This window comes from Chenopodium album, chromosome 4 (assembly GCF_948465745.1).
Source record: "Chenopodium album chromosome 4, dcCheAlbu1.1, whole genome shotgun sequence".
Lineage (NCBI taxonomy): Eukaryota > Viridiplantae > Streptophyta > Magnoliopsida > Caryophyllales > Amaranthaceae > Chenopodium > Chenopodium album.
Window position 1 is genome coordinate 7,866,781 of NC_137837.1, and position 13,943 is coordinate 7,880,723.

A 13,943-nucleotide genomic window follows, 5' to 3' on the forward strand; every position below is an offset into this window, starting at 1 on the left:
GATATACATTCCTAATTTTACACCAAACTGAATACAATCAATACATCAGAACTTTTAAAATATGAACAAGTCTACTTTCAAGCTCAGTGCGAGCATCAAGATTCACATGTTCAGCTGAGTGCTAACATAAATCTTTTACAGCAAACTATAAGAAGGTAATGGTTTGTTCAAATTAAATAACAAAATTTGCATTACTGACTAGTGTAGAATGTACAAGTACAATTACATGGGATCACTTAGCCTTGCTCTGCTAACTGACGCGCAAATCAAATTATCAAAGAACCAATTAAAACATCTAAAGAGATAAGTTCTAAATTAATCATCTCTTCCATTTTGAGAGCGTAGCAGATATTCGTTCTTTGACTGTCATTGAATTTGACTGCTTTCTACTCTTTCTACTACGAGATTTTCGCGGTTTTTTAAACGGTCTCCTCCTAGCTAGCCGCTGTTTGCGGATCTCAGGATCTGCCCATCCCTTGCCCCACTCTGAGAAAGAAGAAAATGGATGTAGTTCTCGGGTGGCTGATAACAGCATATCAGCCTCAGGATAAGCATAAAAATCTTGCTCCAGACCAGATTCAAGATATTTAAGTCCCTGATTAGTTGGCTTGGGCAATTTTATCTGAACACCAATCATGTTACCCCCCTCTCTGATAAAACCTTTGTCATGCATAAGACGAGCAAGACCTCGCCACCATAGCTGATCACTAGCTAGAAATTGCTGAGAATGTTCCCTTATTTTTGTCACAATCAACCTTAGAGTTAGCCTCTCACTTGATCTGCTTGTCCCCGTATCACCACCTATAAGATCATCATACGAATATTCTGCACTTAGCTGTTTGTAGTGGGCAGCAACAACTTGCATGAAAATATTAGCTTCGGCTTTCATATTCTGCAATTCAGGAGGTCCATTTCTGCACACATCACATGACATACACCTCTCCTGATGGAACACCTCCCCAAAGTATTCAACCAATACTTTTGCACGGCAAATAGAAGTATTCATACCATATCTGTAGCAATCAGCTAGCATCTTGTAAGCATTTTTCTTTCGTTCTTCACTTCTTTTATTAGGTAGAAGAGTTGGAATTTTAGAAAGGTTTGCATACAGAGTGCAAGCTGCTAATTTCCCATCTCGTCCAGCACGCCCAGCTTCTTGATAATATGCTTCTAGACTCTGAGGCCACCCATAATGAATAATCCTTCGTACGTTTAGTTTGTCAATGCCCATTCCAAAAGCAATAGTTGCAACAACTACTTCTAGAGCATCTTCATGAAATTCCTTATGGACCCGTCTAAGATGTGACTTTGGCAACTGAGAAAAAGAATCAAACCATTAGATCTTAGAAACTTATATGCCATATGAATAAACATGTTTCAATAGGAAGCAAAATACACAAAAGGAAAGGAAAATCCATATTACAAACAACTAGGCACAAGGAAAGTATGGCATGAAGATATATTAGGAACCTGATAAATTTGGACCTGTTACTACCAATTGCACCCAATACACAGTAATAAGCATATCCTTAGCTTACACATTTTAAATAAAAAAGATTACCGCTGCATGATAAGGCTCAGCCTTTACACCCTTTGCCCGAAGATATTTTGCTATAGCTACCGTTTGTTTTCTGGTAGGAACATATATGATGGTCGGCCCTTGTTCCAAAGAACAACTTACGGATTGAGAACTTTCTGTTGATTGTGGAGTAGGATGTGTTAATTCAGTGGACTCGCTGAGCTGTACACTATCAACCAGCGGCGTCCCACAAAACTCACCGCAAGAAACTGCAATGACATTATGATTAATTTTTTAAAAAGAGAAAATACCATGGACGTGGCAAAGACTTAGAGAACACTAATAAAGTTTAGATGAAAAACCAAATGCAGACATACCATCGAAGTCATCTGCAGTCTGGATGTCATCAAAATCATCTTCCAGGAACTCAACTGATAACTGTCTTTCTTTTGAGGTACAGAAACCTATTTTTCTATGTGAACTCAACTCATCATCCTGTTCATCCACATCACTGGTATCAGACATGCTATCAGAGTCTTCTAACGAATCTTCAAGATCTTCCGTGACATTCTCAGTACGACCACTGCTTTCTTTTGTTGTCTTGTTGTTAGAGTATACTTTTACTAATTCTTGGAAATCCTTAACATAAGATGATGGAGATGATGTTCTACTATGCAATATCTGCATGATAACAAATCAATAAACATTAAGATCGAGAATAAAAAAGAATACACGCCCAGGCATCTAAGTTGGAAATCAGCACAACCAAGAGAGATGTTACAAGACATGAAAAGAGAAGACATACTGAGAATTTAAGGTTTGGACGGAAGAATGTAGTAAGCACAACTTTCGCATCCTTTGACAATTTAAGTGATTTAAGAATGTCTTCTCTGACATGATCAGTGGCAGTAGCAGTTAATGCCATTATTGGAATGTCAAATTTCAAGAAATCCAAGCTGTTGGCACTAAAACTTTCACGTAACACAGACATTCGCCTACAAAAACAGAGATATTTAATTGAATATATACCATTACAGCAAACTGATCAACCTTAGAAACATAGATACTTCCTCCGTTCTTTTATTATTGCACCACTTGCCTTTTTAGGAAGTTTCACAAATATTGCACCATTTCCTCTTTAGGAAAAAAATTATTTGTGTTCACAGTCTTCATACTACAAATACCAACATACCCTTGCTTTTTCACGCTTACTTTTAGTTTATCAATAAATCACATGGGCAATTTTGTATTTTTACCTTTCTCTTTCTTACTTTTTCCACTACAAAAATATTTGTACCCAACCCTTATGGTGCAATAATTAAAAAATAAAATAAAAAGAGGAAGTATATTGATATCCCTTGCTCTACACTCATTTAACACTGAGCAATATGAAGACAAAAACAGACAGTTGAGAAAAGTGAATTTCCATTAGCAAAATGACAATGATATGGCTCTCAACTTTGTCCAACAAAAATCTTTTGATTGACCAAGCAGAATGCAGTAAGCTCTGCAACTAGATTTCTACCAAACTACTTACTGGTAATTTGATATATAAACCAAAGATGATTAAAAAAACAGAAAAGCTTTGGGCATTATTTGTTATAGCCTTGTACCTGCTACTCTGGCTAGCTAAGTTTTTAGTTGAATGACTTGAATCTCAAGCTGGATAATTAACAATAAGATTAAATAAATATATCCTCGAATCTGCTAGTTCCATTGATAATAGTTCTAACAGACAATAATCCCTAAATTGTCGCAAGTTTAGAGAAATTCCTTCCAAAATTGATCCAAAATCTTAGTGTAATATTCTACCAACATTTACAAATTTACTATTCGGCACAAGGATGTAAAAAGGTATTATAAAAAAACTAATAGTACCTTCCCCTATAATCTAAAGCTTCTCTTCTTAAATTACTTTCTCCATTTTTATCTCACCAACCACCACATATATTCTCTGCTTTTTTTTATTATTATTATTTTTTAATTGTTTTTGTTTTTATTTTTTTTTATGCAACTCACCCATCCCTCTCTTTTTCCCATCTACTCCTTTTAAGCCAAATTGAAATAAGGTGGCAATTGCCCAAGTCCATTAGTTCCATTGACACATGAGAGCCTCAAAGGTGGATTATTTTAAAAACCTTGCAATTTGATATTACTATTAGAAGATAAAGAAAAAAAAACTATTGGGAGAAACGTCATTTACAATTGGGAGAATAATCAAACATAGAATTGTTCACTTTAATTTCTTTATTCAATGGATTATTCATTATTGTTTTTGTTTTCTTGAGAATAAAAAATAGAAGCTTCACATGATTGAGATATTATTTAATTTTCTAAACTAAGAAGATAATGAATCCATCTCAATATAATATTCCATATTTGACTGTCGTGATTCAGTACATTCAATGCAAACATTATTTTTCACTAATTACATACTATCAACTGCAAATACTCTACTATAATATTATGAAACTCCTATCCTGTAGTATGGATCCATTTTCCTTTTTAAAATATCCCCTAAAAGAATGAGTCGTGCTATTTATGGTGTGGTCCCATACAAGGAATCGAATAAATAATCCTAATTTGATCACATATGGCAGGAAGAAGCATAAGGGTAGAGTGGAAATCCAACTATTAAGTTAGTTTTGATGACAATCAATGCAAAGATAATGTGTTATGTGTTAGCTTATCAGGGGGAAATTTAGATATGTAGGAAGTGTACAATAAAAGCCAAGTTGAAGAGAGTAAAAATGCATCAGAACTTTGTAGAGATATAAACATTGGGAAAGATCTCCACCTCTTAAAAAGTCAAAAGTGAGGAGTAATTAGTTTAATTATACTAATTACGCCAAAACAATCATTTTGCTTGCTTATTACTCTTTTTTATTTGAGAGAAATTCTCAGCCTCTAAAAGCCTGACTCTTTTATGACCTTATAGTGTTAATTGGTATTAAATTTTGTTTAGATGGTATTACTTTTGTACCAAAATACTTCTTTACACTTGTCACGTACTGACTTATTTGCCTAAGTCCCCTTGCACGTGGTCCACTAATCGACATCACCCGTTAATCTCTTAGTCAGGACTCCACTTGTTTTGCTAGGCTAAGTGTGCAACGAGATTGACTAAGTAAGAAAAGTAAGATGCTCACAAGAGATTTCAAAGGAGAGCTTTGATTACTTCAAAGAAATTACAAATGTGTTGGCTAAGTGTTGGCTGAAATGTACAAATAAATGGGATGACCTATTTATAGGCATCTAAGATTCCAAGCTACTCCCTAAGATTTCTAGAGAATTCCTAACCTCCTCAAATGGAGGGTTCTAGACTACTCGACTCCACTAATCTTTAGAACGTTCCCACCTCCAAAGGAACATACATACAAGGAGGTTTCTGCATCCTTCCCTAGCTAGAATGTCCAGGACCACCCTATAAAATTTTAGAACACACTACTCTTATGTACATACATAGAATACCCTAGAAACTTCTACTATGTACAAGATGACCCTTGAATATTCTAGAAAACATCCCCTCTAGAATACTCCATCAAAAGAAACCTTTAGAGAAGCCCGGAACATTCTAGAAGCATCTTGCGTTTTCCGGACTGCCCGCTGCCCAAACTCATACTTCGGGACCTCCGTTTGGAAAACCGACACCACCATGGTCTTCCTTGGCCCAAAATACCAACAATTTTTTTGGTATCAAATTATCAATTTAATTCTATGTTGGTATTAACGATTAAGAATGATACCATTTAAGCAAAATATAATACCAACAGACATTATTAGAGGGAGAGAATTTCTCTTTTTATTATACCAAAAAAAACAAATTAAGTACCTGAATTACTAGTGATTCCTAGCCTGTCCATTACAATAATCTCTTGACAAAAAGAAAAGTGGTCCCACCATTTTCCTTTTTCTTCATTTCACTCAACCAAATATATAAAACACTGCACCAAAAACTCATGTAGCAATATAAGGAACAAAGTGTAGAAGTGTTAAAATGAAAACTACTTGAGAAGCTGAGAATTAGAGATGATTATGAAAATCTAATACACATCGTAAATCAATATTATTATAGACAAATTTATGGTAAAGGTAAGCCACCCATGTCAAATGGAATATAAGTATGATTTTCAGACAGAAGAAGTTTTTAGGTTAAAAACAGGTGATAGTTCTTTCTTGCCAACAACCCTATACATCTTTATCCATAGTAGAAAAGGAAAATGTTGGCCATAATGCCCCAATCCTACTCTCAGCAGGAACTATTTTAAGTTGCTACCATTTGCAGTTTAATTCACATTCAAAACCATTATATTTGCAAATACAGCTAAGAATTAGACCTCATTCATATGGGAGCACTTCAGCAACTAATGAGATTTAGCTAGCATGGAGGGTTAACAGCAGAACATTGAAATTTTAACTTGAATCTCAACATACAAGCTTTTATTTTTCTTTTCTTTTTTTTTTTTTTAATCGTGTATGTAAAAAATAGCAATGTAATAAAACCATGCATCATGAAAAAGAAAGCTGATGAACATAAATCATAAAAGCGCATACAGGGTAAGCAAGAATCAAACCTGTAATCAGGTCTAAAATCATGTCCCCATTTTGAAACACAATGTACTTCATCAATGGCAAATAAAGCTATTCCACGGTTCTTTGCAAGCCTCTGAAGTGGACTAATTAATCTGCAGTATAGACCTTATAAGCTGACATGATATGCTCCCAAGTGATGCTAGAAAGGCATTAAGAAACACTTAAATGAAAGGCACCGCCAGATGATGTATATTGATTTACCTTAACAATGTCTCAGGGCAAACATATATGATGGAATACATGCCATTCATTGCTTTCTTCTCAACGCTGTTATCTGGTTGTCCCGATCCAAGGAAACATGCAGAGATCCCATGTTTTGCTAGCTTTAAGCACTGGTCATGCATCAAGCTTATCAATGGAGAAATCACAACCACAACCTTCCCTGTCAAAAGTGCAGGTATCTGAAAGCACAGAGACTTCCCTGCAGAAACATATACGCAAATAGTTATCAGAAGCATTGACACAATATGCACAAAAACACATTGGAAACACATAAGATGCAGAAAAATTAATACCAGACCCTGTTGCTGCTAGAACAAGACAATCTTGATGAGCAAACCAAGCACCAAGAGCTTCCTTTTGAAAACTTTTCAACCCGGAGTACCCGAAATGTTTTCGCAGCAAGCTATTGGCTTTCTGATCCCAATCAGATCCGACTTCTGCATCCTCTTCTCTTTTCTGGACTGGAGGCAAACAGTATGATGGTTCAGATAATTCAAGTGTATGACTTTTTTCAGACATCTCTTCAATATGAGGCCTCTGCACTTCAGGCTGTCCTTCAGGATGCCTGGCTCCAGAAGTAGTTGCCTCGGGAACATTGTCAGTTTGCCTCTTTTTTGATTTTCCCATGGGTTGAAGATGGTCCAGTATGCTAGACTGTCTCAAGTGACCAAATGGATGCAGTGAAGAGATATCTCTTTTGCGCGGAGGTCTGGCATTCTTGCCCATTGTAGAGCAGTTTAAACAACTTGATTCACCACTCCTGCATAAGAATTTGTGAACATGTGTTCAATTACATCATTCAAAGATAAACCCACATATTATAATTCACGAACTTTCAGAACCCATGTCAGTAAACTTGACAACAATTGGATTAATCAAATCAACATTTCCATCCACAACACAATAATGCCCTAACAAAATGCAACATTAGGAACCCCAGAAACTCTGACCCACATCAAGATACACCCTACAGTGAATGTTTCAGCAACTAAGAAATAAACAGGAGCTGGCAACCGTTCTGCAGATTGCGGTCTCATTTTATGCTAGCGACGCAAGCTGTTAAGCATTGCAATAGTCAATAACTTCTCCATTTTCAAAAAAATCCAGTTACTCTAAGCTTGGGTGTTAAATGTAAATTGTTACAAAGAATTGTTGCCAGCATTGATACTCATCTCAATTCCTACCTATTCTCTCTCGAATTTCGAATAAATTATAGGCATTTTATCACATTCTCCTTCATTTCTACTTTGTTTGTCCTCGATTCTTCGTAATTTAAAGATAACATACTTCATATTCTATACATTTACTAATTTAGGTTACTTCATTATATGAACAACGAAATAGAAATCGCAAATCACTACATACTGAGTACATTCAAATCCCGTAATACATTACATGATTGAAAACGAAAAAACCATAAAAATCAACATTAAGCGAAACCCTAGCCAATTAATTAATACACAAACATAACTAGTCAAAAAAAGGAAATCTCAATTCGCATTTGATTAATGATTAATTGAGCTAAATCCCAATAAAAACATAAAAAATCATTGGGGAATGGGGAGAAATCGACAGCAAAACTGCAAATGTAGAGGGTATTGAAGAAATTCAAGATAGTAAAAGAGAGAAAGATTGCAGAGTAGATACTTACAAACCCTAAAAATTGCGAAAGTTGGTGATAATTCTGAAATTTGTTAGTGAATATTTCTATTGAGCTCTCTAATTCTCTCTCTAAAAGATTGAATTTTGTGACCGGTGGAATGAGAAAGGGAAGCCGTCGTTTGCCGCGCAACTAGAATTTTGGATTTGGGTGGATTTGTTAGGTTTCCCGCTTTGCCACCCACAGATCGCTTGAACTCGTTATTGCTTGGTTCGCACCATGAACCATGGTCCGTTTTTATGGTGTTCAAAAACAAGTCCAACCCGAAAAAATGGATCAAACCAGATTGAAGAGTGTCAGTTCAATCACCTAGTTACGTAAGGAATAATCTAACCTTAATGAGAATCAAAGTTAGCGTAATGGTTAAAGACTTAAAGGTCCTTATTCCATCAATGTGAGAGGGTAATTAGAATTGGATCATGTTATGGGTATACTAGCTCAAGTTTTCGGTAAAATGTGTTTTGTTTTGGTTCACTTTTGATGCTCATATTGTAAGTTATATTACTGGTTGAGTCAAAGTAAGTTTTTAGCTTATTACTCCCTTCATATTTAATTAATTGCTTCATATTCTTTTACCGTCATATTTAAATAATCACTCCGTATTTCTTACTCGTATTTACTTTTCTTTTACGGTTGTATTTAAATAATCTTTTATCAATCATCAATGCAACCATGCAAAACATAAAGCAAAATAATCTCAACATTGTCAAGCTAAACATCTTAATTCTACATATACATAGAACCGAATATTATAGAAAATACTACGTATAGATAAAACAACCACTATTCCATAATTCCTTAAATCTTCTACTCCGTAATTTTTTAAAGACATTACGACTAGTAATTAACTAGTTAACAATACTCTATTTGAAACTCCAAAAACTGAGTAAATACTACCATTAGAGCACTTGATTGGAAGTTGGAACACCTAGCCATGAAATGCTGCCTGAACCAAGGGCAAAAGTACACAAAAGATTTGACTCGTCCATTCATACTTATTCAAGAACAGTTGAAACCAAACTCATCTTGTAATCCCAAGTGCTAACAACATGACCATCAAAATGAGTACCACCTTGATATTGTCTATAAAAACTTTTACTCGGATCAAGTAATGCAAGCAATTTACCATTTAACACCAACCATTTACCAGTCTCAGAAATACCCAACAAACGCATATCATTGCAATTCAGATCATACATTTTCGTCCAAGTCAAGTCATCTTTGTTCAATCTCCAAACTTTACGATCATAAAACTTTGGCGAATAATCATATCTGAAAACTTTACGCCCATAACACAAGCACAAACTCCCTTTTATACCAAATAATTCCAACCTTTGATAAGGGTCAAGTGTACTAATCATATCCTCAATTGCAACGGGAGTTATACTAATCTCTGAAGTGATTAAATCGACTCCAATAATATGCCTATTAGCGTCATCCGAACTCAAACCCCAGTACAGAACACCATTGACCAAAGCTGGCACATCCTCTCGATCAATCATAACTTCATTTATGTTTAATACAGACAACGATTTTTCCCATTTACCAGTCCTCAAAGAATACATATAAACATTAGTATTAACCAAATCATTGAACCGAAGTAAACAGATCCCATTCGATTTCTTGGTTAAACAAACAATCTTGTAATCATCAATCGAAGAAACGTAATATCACATTATCAGTGGAATTAAAAGGATAATCAACAACATTAATATATCTACATTGTTGTGTAGCAGGGTTGCAGATATAGAAATTATAGTTTTGGTCATGAAAACATACCAAACCATTGCAACAACCCATTACATTGATATTTCCATCACCATTGTAGGGGCAATTGAAATTTAGGGTTTCTTCGACACTGCCGTGTTGATCGAATGTAACCGAGGAGAATAGAGGGTGAGAATCGGGGTTGCCTGAAAAGAGAAGAAATTGAGGGGATGAAGATTGAGAAGTGTGGAAATTTTGATGGGATTTTGCGAATTGTGGGGTGGAAATTGAAGAAAGCCATGATTTGGAAACGGATTTGAAGCGACTTAGGGGTTTTACTGGGAGTCTTGGTAAGATTTGCTGGAAGATTATGTCGTCTGGAAGAGAAATTGGGGTTAGGGATTTTAGTTTATGTGTATCATTCTCCATCTTCAAAATGAATTCTAGATGGGAAGACTGAAATTTTGAAGTTTAAACTTTGAACGGTTTCTAATAAGAACCAAGTTATGAAAAACCGCCACTTATGGGCTGTTTGGATTGTGGGAATGGGAATCAATATATATATTAAAACTCAAAGGCAAGCATTGTAATCTTGCCACGTGTTGTCAATCTCGCCACGTGTTGCCATGTCACATACTATTACCAAACATTAATTTGTGAGCAATAGTATTTGAACCCATGGCCTCATCTTCATTAAAGTTAAACTCTAACCATTACTCCAACAACAAATCTTATGATAATAAAGTTGTATTAAAAAGAGTTATTCATGTTCATAAATACAAAAATTTTAATAGTCAACTTATATATGTATATTTTGACAACAATATAATTATAAAATTAATTTCATTTTTTTCCATTACTCAACCTTTAGTATAAGTTATACACTTATATTTAAGTATTAAAATGTGTAACCCAAATTTAAATAAAGGTTTTTTTTTTTAACTAAGAAATTTGTTACTGGAAGGAATTTTAATGATACGAAATAATATTTAGTTACTTCATATTAATTAATAATTAACAAATGGTCGATATTGTTTTTATAAAACCACCAATGTATGTAGGTGGCTGGCATGGGCGGTTGCCGGATTGGCTAAGTGGTTGGGCTTTGGCTGGTGGGTTTTGTTCTTAATTTGTTTTTAAATTTTTTTAGCCAATTGATTCGTGACACGTGTCACTATAATAAAAAAAATAAATAAATAACTCATTCAACCGGTAACCGGTATTTGGGATTGAAGAAAAAAAAGACCCCCCAAAGTTCGGATTATTCCAGAATAAATGAAAGTTGGGATTATTTTTTCTAATTTTTCCTTTTTAATATAGTATTTTTATATGCATACAATGACCCGGGGCAGCGCCCGGGCCAAAAAACTAGTTTAGGGATTAAAAGATGGGAAATGATAGGAAATAAATTGATGGGAATATAGTAGTATAAAAATATGTCAATATTTTGTTTGGATAGTGGGTGGGAATAAATAGAGAATAAATAACAATTAACAATTATTATTTCATTCTTTTCATTAATGGCAAAAATGTCATTTTCCTCTATTCTCATTCCCATGCATTTATTACCTATCCTCCCTAGGTAATAAAATGGTGGGAATTCACTCATAAATAACCTCTATTCCCATTCCCATTCCCATTCCCATTCCCATCCATTTATTACCTACCCTCCCTAGGTAATAAAATGGTGGGAATTCACTCATAAATAATCTCATTCCCAAATCCCATTTTATTCCCATTCCCACCAAACAAGTTTTCAATTGGGATTAAAATTCTCAATCCCACCCTCAATTCCCACTTGCCAAACACCCACTTAAGAGCAGAGGGAGGGACAAAGAAATTCCTATTTTCAAGTAAAGTTATACTTCCTCCGTTTCAATTTGTTAGTCCCATATACTATTTTGGGCGTTTTAAAAAAATCTACCCATATTGAATATATTCTACTTTTAACTTAGTATTTATTTCCTATTTTATACATAATAAATTCTGATGCTTAGAACAATTGATTGTGAGTTAATGAAATGACTCTAAGTAAAGAAATTACTCCCTTGATTTATGCAGTTATGGCTAATGCTTTCCTAAAAAAAATCAAAAAAATTAAATAAAGCAAAACTATTTGTGAATTGTTTTTTACTTTAATGATAGATTCCAAATATTCTCCTTTTCTTATTTTATGCAATTAAGGAAAAATTTGCAAATTATAGTCATTTAAAGTTCGTATTTTGCAAATTGGTCATTTAAAAAAAATTGCAAATTCCGAATGTATCGATTTGTGGGAAATTGTAAAAATGAGACACTTACGTTATTTTTTTGCTAATTCCGAACTCAATTCGGACCCTTAAGCCCTAATATGACCCCTAAAATCTTAACCGAAGATTTTTTGACATGTAAACTGATAAAAAAGTTGATCGGGCTGCAATTTACAATTTATACGAACTTTTGAACTGCAATTTGCAAAATAGGAACTTTAAATGGTTGCAATTTGCAAATTTTCTTTTTTCAAATGAGTAATACTTCCCCCGTTACGTATTACTCGCAATAAAGGGGTATTATTTGTGACTTGCTTGCAATTTCCAAAAGTCTCTAGCTATTAGCTTGATTATTGGAGCTAAAAAAAATACAATTAGCTTGGAAAGTAAATTAGCTTTGCCGAGCTAATTTGTTTGAGAAAAAAGTTTCTAAAATTTTAGAGTTTAATATACTAATACAATTCACTTTTAAAGATAATTGAGAAAGTTATGATTATTTAAATAGCAAGTCATTAGCTAACCATTAGGACACAAAATAGCTACACAAAAAATTAGCTTAAAATCGTATGTGGCCTAGCAAGCTTATTTAATTTGAGAATTAGCTTACCATGAAAGATGCTCCTTGTTTTTTAGAATTGAGAATATATTCTGATCTTGTAAATATGATACAGTAAATGATATACTTGTATATGTTAGGGGTATAATTAGCTCCTTAGATTTAGCTAATCAGTTATTTAAACTTAGCATAGTAGCTGTTATGTAAACCGGCGCAAGGCGCTGGTGAGTTGATCTTATCCTAAGTTATTAGTTAGTTTCCTTCTTTGACTAGGACTTTGTGAGATTAAATTGTCATTGTATTTTGTATATAGAGGACGCTTTTCTCTTCTTGAATATTTACAAAATACTTCCTCACGATTTTTCTTTGTAATCCTTGGCGAACAAGGAATTTAAGTAATTTAAGGAATTGAGTTGTTATATTGCATAAATAGTGTATTGATTAGCTCTAGCGTAACATTATAAAGCTCAAACTAAGCCCTTTTTTCAATATAAACCCAGAGGATCTCTAAAACCAAAACACCAGTGTAATGTCTTTTAAAATACATTGTGACCATTGTCCTCAATCTTCCTCTATAAAGAAACTTAAAATTCGATTAATATTTGAGAATCATGAACGGTTAGTTTATCCTAAAAAGAATGGTCAACAATTATTAAGTTTACGCTATTTAAATAGCAACAAGTACCTCTATATTAACCCTTTTTGTTCTGAATGTATGTTTCATATCAAAAGATTTCTGTCAACAAGTTACATATATAAAGGCAAGTATCGCCCATTTGAAGAGTTGAGGCCAGAGATAGAACGTCTTAACAACGAGGCAAGGGATAAATTACAAGAGCTCATCAAAAGCGAACAAGGAGTTGATGAGATAATATATGATTATAATAAGACTAGTTTTATTAACTTAATTCGTAACAGAATTTGTGATGCGGACGAGTTTAGTGTGTGGGTCGCCGCTGGTAACTATGTTTATTGCGTTGAGACGCCGGCTTTCAAGGGAGTGGTAAGGGTTATCACAGAAAAGGAAGAGGCATTGCCATCATATTTGAAGATGTCCAAGCCATGGGCATACGGCATCAAATGTAATTACCATGAATTCGTGTCTTGGAACAAATTACCTGGTATCAACGATATTGATAAAACATGTGGTGTTTGTTTGAGAGAATTAGTGTCAACTGTGGAAGCTAAAAAAATTGATTTTGATCCAAAAGATCCAAAAACTCAGGCCTTCTTATTTACAATTAGAGAGTCGGTTGAATCGATAGTAAAATTGCCGTGCAAGTGCATGCATATGTTTCATGAGTTTTGTATTCTTAAATGGCTTTATCAGAATCCAGCGTGTCCTCATTGTCGATTTTATATGGGCTCTAGTGATCTTGACGCTTTTCTGTTGTCGCAGCGTGCTCGTCCCATTTTGAGATTACAAGATTTGTGATT

At 34.3% G+C, this 13,943-nt stretch overlaps 2 protein-coding genes across 2 annotated transcripts; both read right to left on the reverse strand.

Annotated features, from left to right (window-relative positions):
- Positions 1-105: 105 nt before the first annotated feature.
- On the reverse strand, positions 106-8,185 carry LOC145628802 (ATP-dependent DNA helicase Q-like SIM). Its single transcript, XM_081681207.1, has 8 exons — positions 7,986-8,185; positions 6,628-7,094; positions 6,314-6,533; positions 6,094-6,204; positions 2,325-2,514; positions 1,897-2,200; positions 1,562-1,788; positions 106-1,315 (listed from the first exon to the last, which is right to left on the reverse strand). The coding sequence occupies exons 2-8, from the start codon at positions 7,058-7,060 to the stop codon at positions 320-322; spliced, it is 2,481 nt and encodes an 826-aa protein (XP_081537333.1). The 5' UTR covers positions 7,061-7,094; positions 7,986-8,185; the 3' UTR covers positions 106-319.
- An 804-nt stretch (positions 8,186-8,989) lies between these two features.
- On the reverse strand, positions 8,990-10,130 carry LOC145627572 (putative F-box/kelch-repeat protein At1g12870). The gene is made up of 2 exons (XM_081679940.1): positions 9,774-10,130; positions 8,990-9,634 (listed from the first exon to the last, which is right to left on the reverse strand). Exons 1-2 carry the CDS (start codon positions 10,128-10,130, stop codon positions 8,990-8,992), a joined length of 1,002 nt encoding a protein of 333 aa, XP_081536066.1.
- Between the last annotated feature and the right edge of the window lie 3,813 nt (positions 10,131-13,943).